The sequence below is a fragment of the Lactuca sativa genome, chromosome 7, assembly GCF_002870075.4.
Source record: "Lactuca sativa cultivar Salinas chromosome 7, Lsat_Salinas_v11, whole genome shotgun sequence".
NCBI classification, from domain to species: domain Eukaryota; kingdom Viridiplantae; phylum Streptophyta; class Magnoliopsida; order Asterales; family Asteraceae; genus Lactuca; species Lactuca sativa.
In genome coordinates, this window is record NC_056629.2 from 205247088 (window position 1) to 205268833 (window position 21746).

The 21746-nt window shown below is 35.9% G+C and overlaps 3 protein-coding genes and 1 long non-coding RNA gene across 4 annotated transcripts; 1 reads left to right on the plus strand and 3 right to left on the minus strand.

Annotated features, from left to right (window-relative positions):
* Positions 1 to 4523: 4523 nt before the first annotated feature.
* Positions 4524 to 5700, minus strand: LOC111884779 (uncharacterized). The gene has a single exon (XM_023881096.3). It carries the CDS (start codon positions 5527 to 5529, stop codon positions 4858 to 4860), a length of 672 nt encoding a protein of 223 aa, XP_023736864.1. The 5' UTR covers positions 5530 to 5700; the 3' UTR covers positions 4524 to 4857.
* A 1311-nt stretch (positions 5701 to 7011) lies between these two features.
* Positions 7012 to 7548, minus strand: LOC111884765 (uncharacterized). The gene has a single exon (XM_023881083.1). It carries the CDS (start codon positions 7546 to 7548, stop codon positions 7012 to 7014), a length of 537 nt encoding a protein of 178 aa, XP_023736851.1.
* A 1696-nt stretch (positions 7549 to 9244) lies between these two features.
* LOC111884722 (uncharacterized) lies at positions 9245 to 11663 on the minus strand. Its single transcript, XR_002847878.3, has 3 exons — positions 11237 to 11663; positions 10878 to 10979; positions 9245 to 10666 (listed from the first exon to the last, which is right to left on the minus strand). It is a non-coding gene; the product is annotated as an uncharacterized LOC111884722 (long non-coding RNA).
* Positions 11664 to 12742: 1079 nt separating this feature from the next.
* Positions 12743 to 14329, plus strand: LOC111884723 ((S)-8-oxocitronellyl enol synthase ISY1). Its single transcript, XM_023881031.3, has 2 exons — positions 12743 to 13043; positions 13130 to 14329. The coding sequence occupies exons 1-2, from the start codon at positions 13005 to 13007 to the stop codon at positions 14267 to 14269; spliced, it is 1179 nt and encodes a 392-aa protein (XP_023736799.2). The 5' UTR covers positions 12743 to 13004; the 3' UTR covers positions 14270 to 14329.
* The last annotated feature ends 7417 nt before the right edge of the window (positions 14330 to 21746 follow it).

The window sequence follows — 21746 nt, forward strand, 5'->3', positions numbered from 1 at the left end:
AAAAGGCCATTTACGACGCGTAAATGCGCGTCAAGGAAGGCCCTGTCATAATGAGAGACAACGCGCATTTACGACACGTATTTATGACACGCAATGCGTATCATTAAAGCCGCTGTCAAGAAAGGCCATGTCATAAATGAAGATGACACACATTTTTGCGTATCGTAATTTTTATTTTTATTTTAAAAAAAAAATTATTTATAGATTTACTAATTTTCAAATTAAATTTGCATTTCATGTCTCATAATAGAAAATAAAATACCATATACCAAAAAATACAATCCATTGCACAAAAGTTAATGTCATACAAAATACAACATGAAATACAATAAATAAAAAAGATAATTCATTGCACTAAAATGTAAAATACAAATAATCATCACTAACTATATAACCTAATACTACATTACTATTAAGGGACATCATCATAACTCACTGAAGGTCTTGTTAAAGCCGGATCAAGAATATCAGGCAAGTTTGTCGCAACCATTCAAATTATGCCTTGTTATAAAAATTAAGTTCATAGCTCTGAAGAAGAAGAGGGGTGATAAGTATAACAAGAAAAAAAAAACAAAAAAGGACTTGACTTTTCTGTGGGTACCTCATTTTGTTCAAACCCGTCCATTTCCACAAGCAGTTGATGAAGTGTTTTCTTTGTATGACCTTCCCACTGCTTTCTAGTGGATCCAACAGCATCTATCTCATCAATAAAGATGATACATGGAGCCTAAAACAACCAGCAATACATTTAGTCTAAAACATAAATAAATCTGTTCTATGTCATCATGTAAACAATTTGAAAGCATAAAATTGATAAAGTTTTTCCCACAACACAAGCAATCGAGCATTATGTTTATAAAAGTGTGATAAAATTTACTTACATTTCTTCAAATTCGAAACCTACCCGGTAGAAAAATGGAACCCCAGCTTCTCCAGCAATCGCCTTAAAAATTTTCATAATCAAAACATAAAAAAAAGGAAGTATGGTGAGGTTGATGCCATGTCGTGGGTGGGTCAACCAAGGAATTCGGTTCCACTGCTTAGGAATAAAAATACGAGTATTCAACCCAAATATACAAACATGTCTATTATGTATACGCATTTATAATGTAATATGATATGAATATTATTGAAGATTAAAAAAAATTAACCTGGTGCATTGCTTCCAACACTTCACTCTCTGCACATAATCTGTTGGAGTTGTTGATCATGGAAAGAATCTAATCACACAGTTCCATTTGGATGTAGATTTTCTCATTTTCAGCACCACATTTATTTCTGTTACATTTCGTTCTGAATGGTAGTTTATGTTGTTACATTTACCACACTTCCAACTCCCATCAGGCATATCTCCTTCTGAAAACAAAAAAAATGCAAAATCAAATATAATTTATCAAGCATATCTCCTTCTGAAAACATCAAGTTTTACTGAACTACCCACAATAGGTACTCCATTAGGCACTTGATAAGGATTAGATGGAACAGTATAGTCTCTGAAGCAACATTTTCTGCTTCCAAAACCACATCGGCCCTATTTATCTTTGCCTTCTCAAGCTTGGGCAACATTGCAGAAGTTCCATATGTTCATTTTCCTATGAATTTATGTTGTTTCAAGTGAAGTGTGTATATTACAAACAGAAGGGTATATTTGTCATTTATATAATTTAGAACATAAGCTACAATGGCATACCTTTAACAACTCAAAATCTCCATCATTCAAGTGAAGTATGGTGAAGTGACAGATAGATTTAACCAGAAGGTGGAGTATGGCATGATCTTAATCCTATGCCCCATTATAAACATCTTATGCAGACTCGGTTGTCGATTGAAAAGCACAAAATCTCCATCATTCAAGTGCCTCTCCACTTGTGTAGGATAACAAGGTTATCATTTATCAAGAATGACAACATAATCAAGGATATACAGAAGGTACAACATGCCTTGTATCCAAACTCCAGATGATGATCACTGCTTTCAAGTAACGAAGATCAAGCCTTTGACCATCGTCCCTGATAATATGCTTGGCTCCAGTTTTACCAGGAGGAGGATGAGGACCATACTCAACAAGCTCCTAAAGCCTAATGGAAAATGGAAGAAAAAACAAGTTTAGCTAAAACTCAAACAAGAAGAAGTAGAGAAAAATATAATAAAGCGAAGAAGAAGAAGAAGAAGAAGAAGAAGAAGACCTTTCAATGTTATAAGGATTAAGGAGTAACAGTCTCAGGATAAGTAAGATTCAAAGCAATACTTCATAGTACTCCCAGTTGATCAATGTTAATGGTTGGACCTGGAGTGATGATTGTACGTACTGAAAGTCAACACGCTTCCCCATCAGATTGCCTCTGATCCTACCCTCCTTTGCCTTGAGCCTACTGCATATGGATTTAATAGGATGCCCTGAACATTGTGTAGGCTGTAGGTGGGATTAACAATATTCTATGTGAGGACAATGTAACTATATTCAACCACATTCATGTACAAAATTCAAGGATTTGAGTTAAGTTCATATTAACTAATGAACCACGTGAACTCAATACGAAGAATAGCAGTAGAAGAGAAGCAAAATATAAATTGGAGACTGAAAGTCACTGCTCGGTGGTAAATTGTTAACATTTAAAAACGAGAGTCATGTAATTGAAGAAGATGAAGTATAAGGGGAGAGGGGTTTGAAATAATATGCTAATCGTACCTAGTATCGAGGAATCAAAACAAGAGTCGAAGCGGTTTTTTGATGAATCAGTGATTTTTGGAATCGTCGACGGAATTCCTACCAATCGTCGAATCGGCGATCCAATCGCCAAATAAATCATCAATTCGCTGAACCCAATCATGAATCGGAGCAACCCAAGTCGATACAAAACACATTCCCATCACAAACTGACTGATTGATTGGATAGTGACGACGTTGTAACAGAGAGCGTTTCGGCCGGCATCGAGATCAATTTTGTACTGTGTTTGGGTACGGAACGTTTAGAATGTGGTTCGTGGCCTATTAAGCGGCTCATGTGGTTATGGTTTTGGAACTGCAGTGAAGGGTAACACGACTGGAGTCACAATGACGTTTGAGGGGGCAGTATCGACAAAACACGCTTAGGGCTTAGGGCAAAGAGGGAAACAAAAGTGATAGAGAAAAGGAAGGCGGGCTTTTCTAATTTTTAGGATTTCATTTCCCGCTCAAATTTAGTAAAAAGGAGGCGCGTTTTAGGTGAAAAAAATTATAAAACGACATCTAATCCTAAGGCACGCGAAAATGCGTACTCTAAATCCTTTAAATTTTAACAGAGATTACATTTTTTTTACGATACCCACTTTTATGGGTCATAAATCACTGTGTGTCATAGATTGCGCGTCATTAAAGCCCTGTTTTCTAGTAGTGTTTAGTACGCTGGGCGTACTCAACCTTGCACCCGCGTCCACTTACGCCTTACGTTGGGCGTACTCGGCGAGTCCCTAATTTCATACTTGTCCCTCAATTTCCACTTTTCCCACAAGATGACCAAAATATCATTTCTCTTAAATCTCGGGGACTCACAATTAGGTACTCTTAGGAACGGGGCGTTACAGTTTAATCCAAATCGAATCAATTCGGACCAAAGAGGAACAAAATCAGACCAATATATTCTAAACCGGTCTAAGTAACACACACACACAGATATATATATATATATATATATATATATATATATATATATATATATATATATATATATATATATATAAACCGGTTTCGACGGGTACCCAGCGTGTAGCGGTTCCGAAAAAATGAGAACCAGAACCAAAACCGCTTAAGGCGGTTCCATAACTTTAGGAACCGGAACTGGAACCGCTTAAGGCAATTTCAGTTCCAGAACCAGCAGTTCCGAGACGATTCCGATTCCAAAAGTAGATACCCAGTTCCGATGCTCATCTCTAATTTCCATGAGTGAATTGCTACCTTCTTCTCATTCATAATCAACTATATATCAAGGTTATAATTATATTAGTCATAAGAAGTAGGTTGCATGGTGTAAGATAAATTTAGACACCAAAAGACATTTGATCTAGCGGTAATGAGTGAACATCTTAAATGAGAGGTCATGGGTTCAAATCTTTTAGGAGACATAGGTGGTATTTAGGAGTAGATTTATAGATAGTTTGTCATTTAAAAAAAAAAAGATAAATTTAAATGGTATTCTACTTTCAAAAGGTATAGTTTGTTGTTTAAAAAAAAAAAGATAAATTTAGATGGTATTCTACTTTCAAAAGTAATAATATTTAATATATTTGTCGACATTTAATATGATTAGGAATATATATTAAGAAAAAAGGGTATTTAATTTCTCCTACACAATGCGATAGAAATTGATTCTTCTGAATAATATTTTTGTAGTCTATAAGTCAATGTAGCTTTAGACAACCAAAGGATATCATTTGCCTTTTCCAAAAAAAATAAAAATAAAAATAAAAGTAGAAAACAAAGGAAGTTGTTAAAATGAACTTGAAACAAACTTGGCTGGACTTCATTATGGACTTGACAAGGTGTATTTTTCTCCAATATCTTATAGAAGTTAAAACCGAACATTACACATAATGGCAAAACAAGATTTTGATACTTAAGTTAGATTCTTGTATCCTTGTAAAAAACTATTCAGTATAATAAATCAATAAATCAAATTATTCATCAAAAAAACCTCATCAAGCCTTGAGTTCAACATGAACGAACAACACAAGCCGTGTCACTCTTCTGGTTAACCATGGTGTCAAAATCCAGTCGAACGAACACATACTTGATGACCGGACCAAAACGCTTCATTCCCACTTAATCAAAGCAACGAAAAAGAAAAGAAAGAAAAAGTCTCGACAATTCATGGCGTTTGGTTACGCACAAACCATGAATTTACAAATCGGAAGAGATAAACCAGAAGCCAAAACAAGACAAATAGTGACAAGATACTGAGAACACCAAGTGATCGGCTTCCATTTGATCTCAACACTTGAACTCTTCATCCTCTTTCCATTTCCTGGTTCTTTTGACAAATCGAAGCTAACCCCTTTCATCCTCAACTCTTGAATGCATCTCGTTATTCCTCTGTTATCACTTTTCTCCTGATGAATCCTTCCGTTCACTTTCCAGTATCTGTAAAGCTTCATCTGAACCAAGAACACCATCACAACACAAAAAGATAAAGATGTGGTCATGGGTATCCACCATTTTTGACAAACATCAACACCCACGTCGTTGTTTGATGATGTGAATAAAATGGTCAAGAAAAGACCATGGAATGTGAAGAAAAATAAACAAAGTTGGAAGATTTCTCGTCTGAGAGTGTCGAGTCTTGTTTCTTTTCTGGCGATGCGGCGGCCGGAGAGATCTTCTTCTCTCTGTAATAGTTTCAGAAGTAAGAGGTGGCCGGGGGATTCTGAGATTTCCATTAGTGGGTGGTCTTGGATGGCGGAGATGGCGTTAATGGCGGAGATTATCTGTTTCTGGTGTTCTCCATCGACCGGAATTTCCACGAGGTGGTGGTGGAGATCTTTCATTTCCGCCATCAATGAGTTCGAGAAGCTTAAAAAAAAGAGGAAATCAAACACAAACAAGAGCGAAGTAATCAGATTCACGAAAGAAATGTGAGATCAGGTGAAATCTGCTCTAGATTCTCAAATAACACTGCGGAATTTAGATGATTTCAGGGGTAATTTGCTGGATATTTAGAGGGTTATGAACACCGGAGATGGTAACGGTCGCATTTGTTTTTCTTGCTCACAACGGTCAGATTTTTATTTATTATGCTAAATTGACATCTTAGCCCTCATACTTTTATTGTTATGTTGTTTATGACCTTATACTATGATTTCTTCTAAAATAAACCCCGGCTTATTATTTAGTTCACAAATAACGGTCTCAAACAACTTGAAGGATTTCTTTAAAACGAGCATAGTTGACTGAAGTCGTATATTCAACTATCCAAGCAAGCAAAATGGTGTAAATCGTGGAGATTACTAATATTTCTTTGAGAAAAGATAAAAATAAACAACTATTTAGATTCTTACACAAAATAAACAAAAAGTCAACATATCACGAAAATAGTTAACTCCTAGGAGTTTTGTCATTTCCTACGAAATGGGTTAGGCCTTGCTGCATAATGGGTTTGGTGACCCGAATACTTTAAACAAAAACAAAATGAAAAACAATATATTTTATGTAACTTTTGCAAGTTTTTGAGCAACACCCGGTCTACCCAAGAAAACTTGCTAAAATATGATATTTTCGTAGGTATTTTTGCTAAAATGTGACATTCTCGTAAGGATCCATACCAAAATGTCATATTTTCATAGAAGTTGTGCTCTATCTCTTTTTCAGATGTATTCATCCTAAAATATATGGATTTGAAATCACTATCTTTATCTTTAAGACTATTAGGTGTGGACAGCATGTTATTACATGTTATAACACCTAAATTGTCCATCTCATCATTCTAGTCATACTTTGGTGTTATAACACCAAATGAGAAAATGGGCAACACCAAATAACATGGGATAACACATACTATTTTCTATTTTTTTTAAAAAAAAATTTGGATGTTTTTAATTTATATTATTCTAATTTGTTCTATTTTTTTATGTCATATATCTATAAAAAAACATATAAATTAATAAAACATAATTTCATTAACTAGTAAATTAAAAATACCATACAAACTTTTAAAAAAAACATTAAAAAAAAAAACATTGAACAAAAAACACATGATAGTCCTAATAATTTAAAAAACACACCGACAAACAATTCTTTGTCCAATTATTTGCTTTCAATCTTTGTCTTCATCCTCCGTATCATTTCAGTTCGTCTTGGTGGTACATTTTCTTCGTTTTTCGTAAGAATTGTCAAATCCTTCTATATGCGATCTTCTTGGGCTTCCTGACGAAGGAAATCCAAATGCTCCCGTTGCAATTCATATCTTTTATTTGCAATTTCCGCGTAGGCGTCGAATTTTTTTTCATTTCCTCGTGCTCTCGAAGCCGACTTTCATTCTCCTACGCATGTCGTTGCGCGTGCTTCACTTTGTCGTGCCCCATCGTTCGTCGTGGCGGAGAGATTTCTTCGATGTCATCAAACTCGTTCGGGATCTCATCGGTGTCCGCGTTGAGGTCGATATTCGTGTGTCCGTCGGAAACGTCAAACGAACCCGAACCACGAGACCTCTTTGATTGTTGTTCCGATGATGTTGGCATTTTTATCCATTTTGGATCTTTCCTCACTATCTCCCATACTTTTTCGTACTCAAATATGTGACCCATTTGCACGTGATATTCCTCCATCGCGGCTCTAAACACATCGAAATCATTGGCACCACTTTGACGTTGCGAAGAAAGTTTGTTATATATGGAATTGAATTTGGTGCACTTCCGGCTAATTTGAGTCCATTTGCCACTAAGCATATCATTATTGCGATATGTGTCACTCTTGTTCAAAATTGTGCGGAATTTGACAATTACGGCATCCCATAAAGCAACTATCTTCATATCGTTCCCCAAAGTTAGTTGTTTTGAAGTACCTCCGGTGTTCACCATGTTGGAGGTGCTTCCATTTCTTCAGCCCCGACCACGACCTCTTTCCCTTTCTTTTTTGATCTCCCTTTTTTTCCCGATGCTTTCCGACTACCCCCGGCTTGCATCTCAATAACCGTTTCTTGTGTGGGTGAGGGTTATGTGGTTGTTTGTCATATAAAAAGGCGAGGTAGAGAATTATAGTGGGGATGAGGCTGGATTGAAAAAATTGGCGGTATATGGAATTTGTGGTGAGTTTTGCGAGTTGAGGAGGTTTATGTAGCCCTCGTATGCCGCAAAACCTATTGGAGTGGATGTGTTTGTGTTTGGAGGAGGAGTATTCGGGTTTTGATCCATAGTTGGTTGATTTGTGTGTTTGTGTTTTGAGTGATTTAATAAATAGATATAGAAAAATATATGTGTAGTAAAAAGAATGAGATATATATATATATATATATATATATATATATATATATATATATATATATATATATATATATATAATGAAAATTTAATTAGTAAATTTTTTTATTAAAGTTACCGTTTTAAGCGCTTGAATTTTGAAATTGTACCGTTTTTAAACGGTTTAATTTTGCAACGTTCTGCATTAAGATACATTACCACAATGACGAGGGATAACATAACACCTAATAACGGCTAGTCGGGGCGGTGTTCCACCCGTTATGGCGCCGTTATTAGGCTACCACATCAGATAACGCCCTTATAACGTTGCCCACACTCGTCCCTCTAAATATAAACTTTGAACCTAGATCTATGTAGATCTAAGTATTTGACCATGTCTTGAAAGAATTTTATGTTTGAATTTTTCTAAATAATAAAGTAAAAACATGAAAGTTATGTTTTTATAATGTACAAAACTGGACTAAGTATTTTTGATGGTCCTAGCAAAAATAACAAAATGTGTCGTTTTTTAGTTTGGCAAAATTTATCGTATTTTTGCAAGGATCCTTGCCAAAATACTTGTTATTTATGTCGTATGGTTAATTTTTGTTCCTAGAATAAGGTGAACAAATTTGTCTATTTTTATGGTTTTTCTATATTTATTTTATTTTATTTTTAATCTGAAAATTGGATTTTAAAAAATTGTTATTGTAATCATTATATTCTTTTATTATTGGTTATTTATTATTATTATTATTTTTTGATATTTTTTACAGTTTAACCATTTAAAATGCTCAGTGAAACCCATCCAAACTAGTGTTATACTCGTCCGGTGGACAGATTGAAAAATGTATAAACAATATATTGATTTATCTTATTTTTATAGCATATTTCATTCATTCGTTACTATATTAGCAATGTGCATGACAAATCTACCCAATTATATTACATATGAATGAATAAAGAATAACAATAGATTAAAAGACAATCTATGTGCATTGTATCTTCAAAAATTTGTTGTTTGTAGTATTTGGCAAAGTTTTTTAAAAGGCCAGTGCATATGTGTAAAGTTGTATAGGCTTGCTGAGACTGTTTTAGGTTGAGGATCAAGGATGGAGTGAGAGGTAAGTTTAAATGTCTACTACACAACATTGTACTTTGAAAGTTCGACTCATTTGGACAGATTTTTCAAAGTAAATTGCCTAAAATTAAAGTTGTGTGTTGAAGACAGTTCACGATAACATCATCAAATTCTTTTCCATACGATATTTAGATGTTCTCTTTATTAACGTTTAATAATAGCATATACATAATTATGCCTTTTTAACATTGGTTCTATTTATTAAAATGACATTCATACAATTCATCAACAATTGAAATATTTTATACTAAAAAAACATATCAAATGAAGAGTTGACTTTTATAAATTATATTACAACAAATAATCATAATCAGGACGGTTCCCTTTTATTGTCTTTTGATATTGGGTGCTCACAAAGGTTATATTAGATCTTTTGTGGGGCTACAGTTCGACTTCTTAATGTTAAGCCTTTGATGGTGCATTGTTTATTTTGATCAATGTTGATGATTTTACCCCCGATAATATTTGGAGGATTTCTTAAGCTAAATTTTGGCATTTGATTCTAATCATTTGGATTTGGTGCTAGTTGTTGAGTAATCGCCACATAGAATATTCCAACGGGGAAAAGTGCTTTGTGATGTTGTTTCTTTGCATGGTCCGGAATTTAGACCATTTTGTAACACGTTTTGTTTACCAACAAACCAACAAAATATACAAACATACTAATTAAAATTGAAAATGCACTACAAAATTTCAATAGTTAAACGATCTAAGTTATCCAATTTCAGAAAAATCATATACTTTTTGTGGCATATAGTACTTACCAACATATCAAAAAACATTAAAAAAAAAAGACAAAGTAATAGTTAATATGAAGTTGAAACCTTGTATCACATTTTCATGTGTTCTAACTTCAGAAAACCCGACTACTTGAAGCAAAATGAAGAAACTTAAACAGATAATGTTTTGATGTTCTAAAATGGACATATTTCGTTTTATTCATTTAAATAGTAAGAATTTAGGTGCAAATAAAATCCGATCAAACAAGTTATAGAAGAAACCATTGTACTTTGATTTGTGAATGTACTTTTTTTTTGTCTAATTATATATTTAACATTCATTTCTAAATCTTCTTTTTTTTTAATTTTTTTTTGTTTTATTTTCTTATTTAACCATTGTACTTTGAAAGTACAATGGTTTAATGACAAAAACAACATATTTTTTTAAAATATTAATTAAAAATGAAAGTATGATGCTATAGGTAGAAGTACACTGCTTAAATAAGAAAATAACATAAATTTTATTGAAAATAAGTACACTACTATTATTTTCAAAGACAAATTACCATTTTGCCCCCATCCCCATTTATACATTTTTTAAAAATATGACAATTGTCAAATGACCGTCAAATAAACCAATTTCAACAAAGTATGGTACGTAAGTTGCATAAATTGTTCATTAATCAGGAAAATGACACAAAAAGTGTTTACCTGATATCCACCAATTAAGTGAAGGAAAACACGTGCATTAGCCAAAGGTTCAATTCAACAACTGGATGTTGATAATATGTTGTTGTTAAGGCTTCAAAAGTCTGGCACTTATGAGATGCTTTTTCAAGATGTGTTCATAGTTGGATGTTGATAATCCGCTACCAAACCACTATAAGTTGATACATGATCAATTTATCCAAATATGCTTATTTAAGTAAATAAGAGAAGTTATATCATGCTCTTTCAAAAAAAAAAGAGAAGTTATATCATCCATGCTTGGCAAACCATAAATGTATGGAATCAATTATTTTTACCAATTTAAACAAACAAATGCAATGAAATACAAAGAATAGAAATCAATTAAACAATTGAATTTTTACCTTAGGTGAAGGTATGTCAGACAAATTGGAATTATTAAGATCAACTGTCGATTTTGATACCTCTGACGGTGGATTGACTTTTCCATCAACAACTTCAAAGCTCTACATAAAAAGTATACGTAACACAATTGTTAATACATATGAAATCGAAATTTCAAGCATAAATGAACATTAACTTCAATTATATATCGAAGTTGACTATACAATGGACTAAAAATCAAAGGAATCGAGACAATAAGGTTACCTTATGTGAAGAAACAATATACGAATTGGCAAACCATAAAATCAAACGAATCAATTATTTTTACCAACTAAAACAAACAAAAGAATCGAAATCGAGTAAACAATTGAATTTTTACCTTAAGTGAAGGTATGTCAGACGAATTGGAAGCCATTGGATCAACAGAAGCAACTATTTTTACCAACAATTGTCAACCAACAACTATGATTGAAGCATTTACAGTGAAATTCAACTCTTATATAGACAAGACAGTTAATCAAAACCACCTGATTTCTAGCAATCATGGAATCGTGTGGTGCAGTTCTTGATTAAAACCAATTTGCGGTTTAGGGTAAAAGTCGGAGGCGTGTTGCAATTTAATGCAGTTTCCAATTGAATTGCTTCTTGAGGAGGCAACAGACAATTGTGTAGAACGTGGGTAGAGACGCAATCGTATAGAATCGTGGGGAGAAGAAGTAGGAGGAGATGAACTGCAAAAAACCGCCAAAATCGAGTTTATGGGCCCAGATTGAAAGAACGTGGAGTTTAGACGGTTAGACTCACCGTCGTCAATAGTATTAATAATTTATTAATTTTTCTATGTAGACAATTATAAACGTGTTAAAGTGGCTATGATAGAAAAAAAAAATGTTAAAGCCAAATGGCTTTAGTGGAATAGAAAAAGCATTCAATATGAATCAAAATATTCTATTAAAAATACTGAACGAAGATTTAATAGTCAATTAAAAAATACGTTTTTATTATATATATATATATATATATATATATATATATATATATATATATATATATATATATATAATAGAAAAAATAAAAATAAAAAATTGAACTTTTAACATTATTTTTCTAGTGTGATTATTTTAACATTTATAGCACGGCAGAAAATTTTATCAAACTGGGTGGTTTTCATTGAGCTTTTTGATTCACAGTTATTAAACCGTAAAAACGATTAAAATATAGTGGGAGAAAAATTGCCCTTTATTTTGTTTTGTTTCAACAAAAACGTTGTTTGTCCTTTATTTCATATAACTTTTCTATTGTTTGCCCTTTTAATATGGTGGTTTTCATTGAGCATTTTGTTTCAAAATGGTTAAACTCTAAAAACGATTTAAATATAGTTGTAGTTCTATAGCTTGCCCTTTACTTTATATAGTTTTAACCAAAAAGAAAATTGTTAGTCAAAGAAAACTAAATATATGTAATGTAATGAAGGCTATTCACAACCGATCACAAACCAACCAGTTATTAATATATTAATTTCTGTTTAAATTATATATACAACCAGTAATATCATATCAAACAAATTTAATATTTTGGTTATTTATCAACAATCTATCTTACTCAAAAATATATTTTATTTGACATTCTCAGATATACATTAAAAATTTATCAATATTATACTTTTCATTGAGAATTACAACATAGTTTTTTATATTTTTAAATAATTTTATAATAAACGTAATGTATAATATATTGATTTTTGATTTTGAAAAAAAAAAGACAATGACATATTAACACAAGGGAACGTCATGGTCCTGAACTGCTGATACTTTTGTCAACTGACTTGGTTGAGAGTTATACTAGATTTTTTTTTTCTTTTATTTAATTTCTTTTTTACCTTGCCTCGTCCCCCAATATATACACATTATATAAAACGAACGTATATGATCTCAAAATGTGTTTATATTTACGAAATTATTGTTCATTGCTTGCATTGTAATTTGTAAATTGTAAATTTGTAATATAACAAAACACACATAAAGTGTTTGGTTTGGTGATTGACCAAGTTTATAGGAGGCTGTATTTCATAAATATCACATTTCTGTTTTCTCTTTCTGCAAATTATTCATTTCCAAATCGCAATCCTCTTGATCCTAACGGAAAGCATGAGCTGGTGGCGATCGGGAGTCGTTGGCGCAGCAAGGGTACATCATTCCTCTATCTCTCATCCATACGTAGGTAATGCAGTTTCATAATTCATATTCAATTGCTAACGATTTGTGTATTACAGAAAAAACTCGATGAAAGCAATCCATCTCGCAAGTACCAGAAGTTTGGTTTGATAATCGGAGCCACCGGCATCGTCGGCAATAGTCTCGCCGAAATCCTCCCTCTCCACGACACTCCCGGTGGTCCATGGAAGGTATACGGAGTCGCCCGCCGCCCTCGACCACAGTGGAACGCCGATTACCCGATGGAATACATCCAGTGCGACATCACAGATCCAGAAGAAACACAATCCAAACTCTCGAAACTACAAGACCTAACCCATATATTCTACGTCACATGGGCGAATTGCACCACAGAAGCAGAAAATTGCGAGATTAATGGGAAAATGTTCACGAATGTGCTCAATGCAGTTATCCCTAATGCCCCTAATTTACAACACATATGCTTACAGACAGGACGTAAGCATTACATGGGACCATTTGAAGAATGGGGGAAAGGGATCGGGTCTCATAATGCGCCATTTTATGAAGATCTTCCCAGGCTTAATGATCAGCCGAATTTCTATTACACACTCGAAGATATTTTGTTTAAAGAGGTCGCAAAGAAGGAAGGATTGACATGGTCTGTTCATAGACCAGGATTAGTATTAGGGTTCTCTCCCTACAGTATGATGAACATTTTAGCAAGTTTATGTGTTTATGCTGCAATATGTAAGCACGAGGGTGAACCCTTTAAATTCCCAGGGACGAAGGAGGCGTGGAATAGCTATAACGACGTCTCTGATGCCGACCTAATCGCCGAGCACCATATATGGGCGGCCGTTGACCCAATTGCAAAGAACGAAGCTTTTAACATTTGTAATGGCGACGTTTTTAAATGGAAGCACTTCTGGAAAATTTTGGCTGAGCAATTTGATGTTGAGAACGGAGGGCTTCAAGAAGATGAATCCCGGAAGAGCTTGGGGGAGATGATGAAGGATAAAGGGCCTGTTTGGGATGCGATTGTGCAGGAAAAGGAGTTGTTGACAACGAAATTAGAGGAAGTTGGAGGATGGTGGTTTGTGGATTTTGTACTTAGCATTGAGGGTACGTTGGATATCATGAACAAGAGCAAGGAACATGGGTTTTTAGGGTTTCGAAACTCCAAATCATCATTGGTTTCTTGGATTGATAAGTTAAAATGTTCCAAGATTGTTCCCTAAATTTTATTTTATTTTTCTTACTGTGTATATATGTAATGAATGTTTCAAGTTCTTCACCGCACCGTATATATTATATATAATTTTTTTATTAATTATTAACATATTAAATATTAAAAACAAGACAAGTTTTATGGATGAAAGATGAATAAAATACTTGAATACAAAAGTGTTGGTTTTTTGTTATGTTTAACTTCAAAAAATAGTGAAATTATATAATTTTAAGATACTTATTGTTAATTACTATTGATTTGACGTTTTTAAGATATTAGTTGTTTGTATTTTAAGTTAATTATTTTATACATTATGGTTTTTTTATTATTACACGTAAATATGTTTAAACTTCTAAAACTGTTTGAGCTCTAAACGGTGGTTACCACACAAAATAACCGCATTAAATCCATGCAGTTAATAACCGCAACACAAAAAATAAAAAAAAATAAAAAACACATCGCAAAAGTAATCGCCTAACCGCACCAAGCAGTTTTGAAAATGGATTAACCGCATTTGTGGTTAGTGGTAAGGTTTTAGCTAATAATCGTACTGAACTGCACCGCGTTCATCCCTAGTGTAAAGTGTTATAGCTATAGTATGAAGCAAACAAGATGAAGAAAAAAAACGAGGATCTTATAATCACTGTTCTTAAGGATTTATCGCTCGAATTATTACGATGATAGTTACTTTACTATGTCCTCCGAGGATTCGCTTAATTCAAAGCTTTATATATGTAAATTAAGCCCAACGGTATCAGATAGTGTCATCCATTTTTTAGGTCGAGAGTTCAAATCTCATCGTGGACATAGGTGGAATTAGGTGTAGATTATATATTTATATTTGTCGGTTCAATATATATATATATATATATATATATATATATATATATATATATATATATATATATATATATATATATATATATATATTAATTAAGCATATGTGAGTACTGATGTCCTTGTTTGAGTTTTCAAATTATTATTCCTTCAATAGTTCAATATCATTGTTAGTTAGAGATGTCAAAAATTCCATGGGACCCCATTCCCGTGGGGGTCTTGTCATGTTTGGAGTAATTTTTTTCCATTCCCGAAACCCCTATGGGGACCCTGTTAATAAATTATACATATTATAACACCCATAAAAATTCAAGTCAATTTAAACTTTTAAAACATTTCAAATCCATTAAACATTACAACTCGTTTTCAAAATGTATCATATCAGAGTATCCCAGAAACAAATTCATAAAAAGTGAGGAGCTGTACGATCACGCCTTGGCCTTGCTCCGATCCCCTGAAGTACCTGAAACAATAAACTGAAATTTTAAGCCCGAAAGCTTAGTGAGTTCCCCCAAAATACCGATACACATACAGTCCACATAACCATGTCAGCAACATCATAACATAACAAACTGAACAGAATGCAACGGGTCCACAGCCTTACAGACTGGATTACCCCCTGGACCCACAGTGTGAGTCTGGATGGCCTTGCGGGCCCACAACTCACATTTGGCTTGCCATCGAGCCCACAGTACGAGTCTCCCTTACCCCATAACTGGAATGCCCCCGGGTCTGTTGGTTACCGCACGAAGCAGTCCCACCTCAACCCATCCGACATAACATATCAACATATAGCATAACCACTGAGCATGCAGATAATCATATAACACAGGTAGTCATACAGATCTACCTAACTGACATAACCACTGAGCATGCAGACAATTATATAACAACACAGGTAGTCCTACAGATCTACCTAACCGACATAACCACTAAGCATGTAACATTAACTTCATACTCAACATACTAACACTGCTAGGATAACATACTCAATGAGTTGACCTTGGAGCCTTAGACCCCTTAGTATAGTGAGGATAACTTACCTCACAAATGCCAACTCGGTAAATAACTCCAACTCTCGGATCACTGCTGTCACACCCCAAAACCAAGAACGGCGGAAACGTTCTGGGGCGGAGGACGTCATGTAAGGTAATCACAACACAGTAAATGTAAATAGGCAAACAACATCATCCATTTCATTAAATATATAAATTTAATACATGCGTGTTCTGTACAGTTTTAGACACCAAAAATATAACGTAAATCAGAATAACAAAATGATGAGTCTTGAGTACGCTCCATCATCTCAAAAGCTGGCATCGGTACCTGTCTACTGATGACCTGAGAATACAAGTTATTTTGAAAGAGTTTATCAGCATTAAGCTGGTGAGTTCATAAGTATTTTAGTGTCAATGTTCGTTGTCAAAAACGTTTGAACCTGTCTCAATGTATAAGTTTGTAAAAGTTTGAATCTCTCAGAAAATCCTATATTTTCTATTAAAGTAGCCTTCTACCAAGGCTTAACTGTTTTGTAAACTCGTCTGTTGTAAAAGTGTGTGATTACCCAAGTATAACTATCATTTGATAAAATATAGTTTGTACATTAATGCTTAAGTGAGATTATCACCAAAATGTGTAATGGGTAAATCATTGTAGCACTGTAGTTTTGTATAATAAGAACTACTGTTGTACTAATTACTACTACCTTAAACCGGATTTATATTAAGGTATAATGTGATAATTGCACCATACTATCGACTGATAACAACGACATAAGGAACGGTCGTAATAACGGAATGACGTTTGGCACCCGCAGACCTGCAGGTCCGGCTGTAGCTAGCAGCAAGGTGTAGGATAGTCAATCCAGTATAGATCTATACGCAAACTCAACGCTCTCCCTCCAAGAGAATTCTGGCTACAACTCGGGCCATGACATTTAAGGCATGCTCCGATACAGTGGATCACATTTGTTATCGTATTCTTGCATGTGTGATGAAATGTTTCTTGTTCTAGTATAGTTGTATATGTTCTCGTAGTATAGTTGTATATATTCTCTTCCTAGTATAGACTCATGAATGAACTGACTCATTGATCTAGCAGTTGTAATAGTTTGATTCTGTGTTACCCCGATGGTAACTTGTTAACAGTGCGTTTAGTACATATGATTATGGAAGTATTTTTATGTCTATATATGTATATTTGATATATAATTAATATGGAAACGACCTTCGGATGGTCACCCAAAATCCTATCAGACCACATCCAAATCGAGGAAAAGGAAACAAGGTGGATAGTCTTCCTAAGTCCTTTAAACATTATTTATACGTCTATACATATATGGGCATGCAATTTGTAATATAAAAGCATAAATAAGTATTTATAAGGCATTTGAAACATAAGTATTATTTTTAAAGAAAGATTGACTTGATGTCAATCTATAAAACCATTTGAAGGTGTAGATTTGATTAAAACAGTTTAAGTATAAGGAACATTTGCTTAAATCACAGTTGCAGTGTAAATTCGAAAAGTAAATGGGTTTGGAAAACATTTAGAAGTAAAACAGTTTAATAGATAGTTTGAATAGTGATAAAACCACTGATTTCCCTAGTTATTAATCACATGTGATTAGTACAATCACAGGTGATTGAAACAATAACTATAAGTATTTAACTTGCATTCCCCCCCTTTTGAAAGCATATAAAAGCATTTAGAATATTTAACAGGTTGATTAAGGGGTATGAAACTCACTTGATTGATTGAAGAAAGCGAGATGGAAAACCGGGCAGAGTCTCGTCTCAGAAAACGGATTTTTCTCGGGATTCTCGGGAATCTCGGGAGTAAAATCGACCCTCGGGACTTGAGCAAAAAGACCAGAGCTTCGGGTTATAACGGGCACGGAAAACGAGACAAAGTTGTGAGAGAGAGGAGAGAAATGAGCAACATTTTCGGAAAGCCTCGCATTCTATTTATAGGAAGGCTGGTCTGCCTCGGTACGCGGGGCGTACGCTCGTACGCAGCGCGTACGCGTACGTCATGCATGACCGAAGCCTCGACTGCCTCGGTTCGGATGGGACGGGTTGCTGGGTACGCGGGTCGGATGGGACGGCGGGTCGGATGGGACGTCGGGTCGGAGCTTCGGACGGGTCGGACGGGTTAGAACTCTTCGGATAGCGCGACGTGGACGATCCGAGACCCTCGATCTCAGTACGCGGGGCGTACGAAGGTACGCAGGGCGTACTTCGGTCCAATCCGATGACTCCCCTTCGGATATTACCGGGAATTTATATTTAAATTCTTATTTATTTTAAATAAACTTCAAAAATTCATATCTCTCTCATACGAACTCCGTTTTTGACGTTCTTTATATCCATGCGAAGGTGAGACCATGATCTACAACTTTCGTTTAGATTCCGTTGGCTAATTCCGAAATTATTTTTATTATTTATTTATTAAAATGACGTGATTAAGGAATTTCTTCAAAATTTCATAACTTCCTCATCCGAGGTCAGATTTGGACGTTCTTTTTATGTACGCAAACCTTGATATGATACCTATTACTTTATTTAATCCGAATAAGTTTTTAGGAAAGTTACATTTTGACCTAAATTTGATCGGTTTTACATTACATTGACTCAAAATATCGGGTTGTCACAACTGCCACAAACTCCACCACCTATTATCATAGTTTAACCATACTCATAAGTTCCCAACTCTTCAAGGTACCCCATAGGTCAACTAGTCAACCCCTGGTCCAAGTCAAAGTCAACAGTCAAGGTCAACAGTCCATGTTGACCCTCACTCGTCGAGTACCCTCGGCTGCTCGCCGAGTTCCTCGAGATACTCATTCACTAGCCGAGTCTCCGAAGTGACTCGTCAAGTTCCTAGGGTTCGCGATCAAACCCTAAGGCCACTCGTCGAGTTTCCTTCTTGCAACTTGACAGGTTCACACGCATTCATCAATTTGGGGAAACATTAACCGACTCACCGAGTTGTTCATCCAATTCGTCGGGTCTACGGTAATCTTCATCGGAGTCGCCGAGTTGTTCTTCCAACTCGTCGAGTTCAATGCATATCTTCATATGACTCGCCGAGTCGACTATGCGACTCGCCGAGTCCCTTCAGCCCTTTAACCATGTAGACACTTTTTAAGCCATGCCAAGGCCCCAAATTGCAGATCCAACTTCCTTAGGCATGATTATCACGTAAAGTTACAAACTTTACGTGCATGCAAGGCTTTAAGACCCTAAAATGGAACAACTAAGCTTGCAATGAAGTCACATCCTTGGGGGAAGGCTCATACTAGACAAGGCTGATGGGTTTATGAATCTAGAAGCCAAGGGGAGTCCATATCTGAAGTTACAACTTTAGATCTTGGCTTAAACACAAGAACCCTTTCCTAAACTCATGCATAAAAGAGTTTAGGAGAAAATGAGCCAAGGGAAAACGATCTAATACCTTCAAGAGAGCCCTTTCTGATGCAGAACTTGAAACCCTCAAACTTTTGCTTCAACTAGCTTGCTTCCCCAAGTGATTCCTTCACCAAAACCTCCCTCCAAGCTTAAACCTCCAAAGAATACACACACACTCGAGTTAGGGCCTTTCTGGACTCTCAATGGACTGTAAAGAGGCCAAAGGAGGCTTATGCTTCTTTAAATAGGGTGCAAAACCCCGACATTTAGGGTTTCATCTGCCAGCTCCTACTCGTCGAGTCCCTTCTTGGACTCGGCGAGTAGGTCACTAAAACACGTGGACCAACCCGCTGCTACTCGACGAGTAGGGCAACCAACTCGTCGAGTAGACCCAAAGACCAAAAAGATTCAACATAACTCAATACCTGAAAATTGGGGCGTTACACATATATTAATTTTATAAATATAATAAACAATAACATGATTTTGAGCTTCCAAAATTCTTCAAAAAACATGTTTTTAAGTTGTTAGTATAATGTTTTTACGATGTCATAACTTTTTTATTTTTAACATGTAAAATTCTTTTATAAATAATTATTTGTTATCTAAAAAATAGTTTCTTTTAGCCTAAATAACAACTTCTTTAGCCCAAAAAAGGCAGCCCAAAATCAATCAGGGGCGGGGAATGGGGGTGGGGGTAATAAAGGGGATTCGGGGCGGGGCGGGGATAAGAAGGGTGAACATTTTGCGGGCGGGGGCGGGGGATGCACTCCCCATCCCGTTTGCCCTCGTTGACATCCTTATTATTAATGAACGGTTAATAATCATCCCTTGATTTTATATATGTATAAAGGAGAATGATGTTGTTAGGCTCAATTTCAAGCATAGTATCAACATGTTTTTTCCTTAGCTTTTCACATATATTGCATGCATATCAATGTCTATTTGGTGTTTTGACGTGTTGAAACATCCCAAAATTCAAGACCAGAAGTTTCTTTTTAATAAAACATTACTTTAAACAAAGACATCATTCCAAAACATCATCTGAGTATAAGTTTTCAAAACACTTGTTTATTATCAGAGTAAACATTCCCAGGCTGACTAATCTATGGTGTGTGTCATGCGATCACTCCGAGCTCCTCCCTCCGCTACCGGAAGTACCTGAAAACAAAACTAAAAACCGTAAGCACGAAGCTTAGTGAGTTCCCCACCTTACCACATACCATGCATAACCACATACTGCACATACTGGGCCACGCCCGCTATCCGGGGCCTCGCCCCCTACTACGGGCCTTGCCCGCTACAACGGCCCCGCCGCTCCAGGCCCCGCCTGGCTTCGAGCCTCGCTCGGATACAGATCTGTTTCACTTAGGCCTCGCCTGTCACAGGGCCTCGCCCACTAACATATAATAGCACATAAACGTATCACATAACATTACATAAGCTAAACATATACTAACAACCCTTGCTCTAAGGCCTCGCCTATCTCTGGGCCCCGCCCGAGTTCTGCTACTGATGATTCATGGAACCTCGTCCATACTCCTGTTGATAGTGAGGTTCGGGCCCAGCCCACCCTCACTCCTTTCCTAACTTGGGCCCTGCCCCTGCTCTGCTGCTACTGAGATATGGAACACCATCCACACTCTGCTATTGGTGAGATACGGGACCTCGCCCTCTCTCACCTCCCTACCAGGCACATACAAGTATCACACAGACAACAAGTATAAACTATCACATAAACCGCTCCTTGGGCACCCGCCCTCTGTCATTGGACCTCGTCCAAATATCATACTAGCATACTGTGCCTAGGGCTAACCCCCGGGTCTTCTACTCATAACTACATGGGCCGGCATTGTGGCCGTAGACCCATTCATACAAAGGGAGACTCACCTGATATTGCCGAACTGCCGCTGCTAACCCCTTCGACCGCTACCTGACCGCTAACTCCGAATTGCTGCTCCGCTAGCTCCCCGAGCTACCAACAACAACCCAACACTTAGTCTAACTGACCTCCAAAGGTTAACCAAGTCAACTCTGGTCAAAGTCGATGTCCTGGTCAAAGTCAACCCTCCAGGTCAACCCTACTCGCCGAGTCACCCTGCTGACTCGCCGAGTCCATAAATCCAGAGTCCTTCCACTCGCGACTCTACTCGCCGAGTCAGCCCCTGACTCGCCGAGTTTACTGATTCTCGATTCCTGTCCTGACCAACTCACTGAGTCCTGGCTCGACTCGCTGACTCG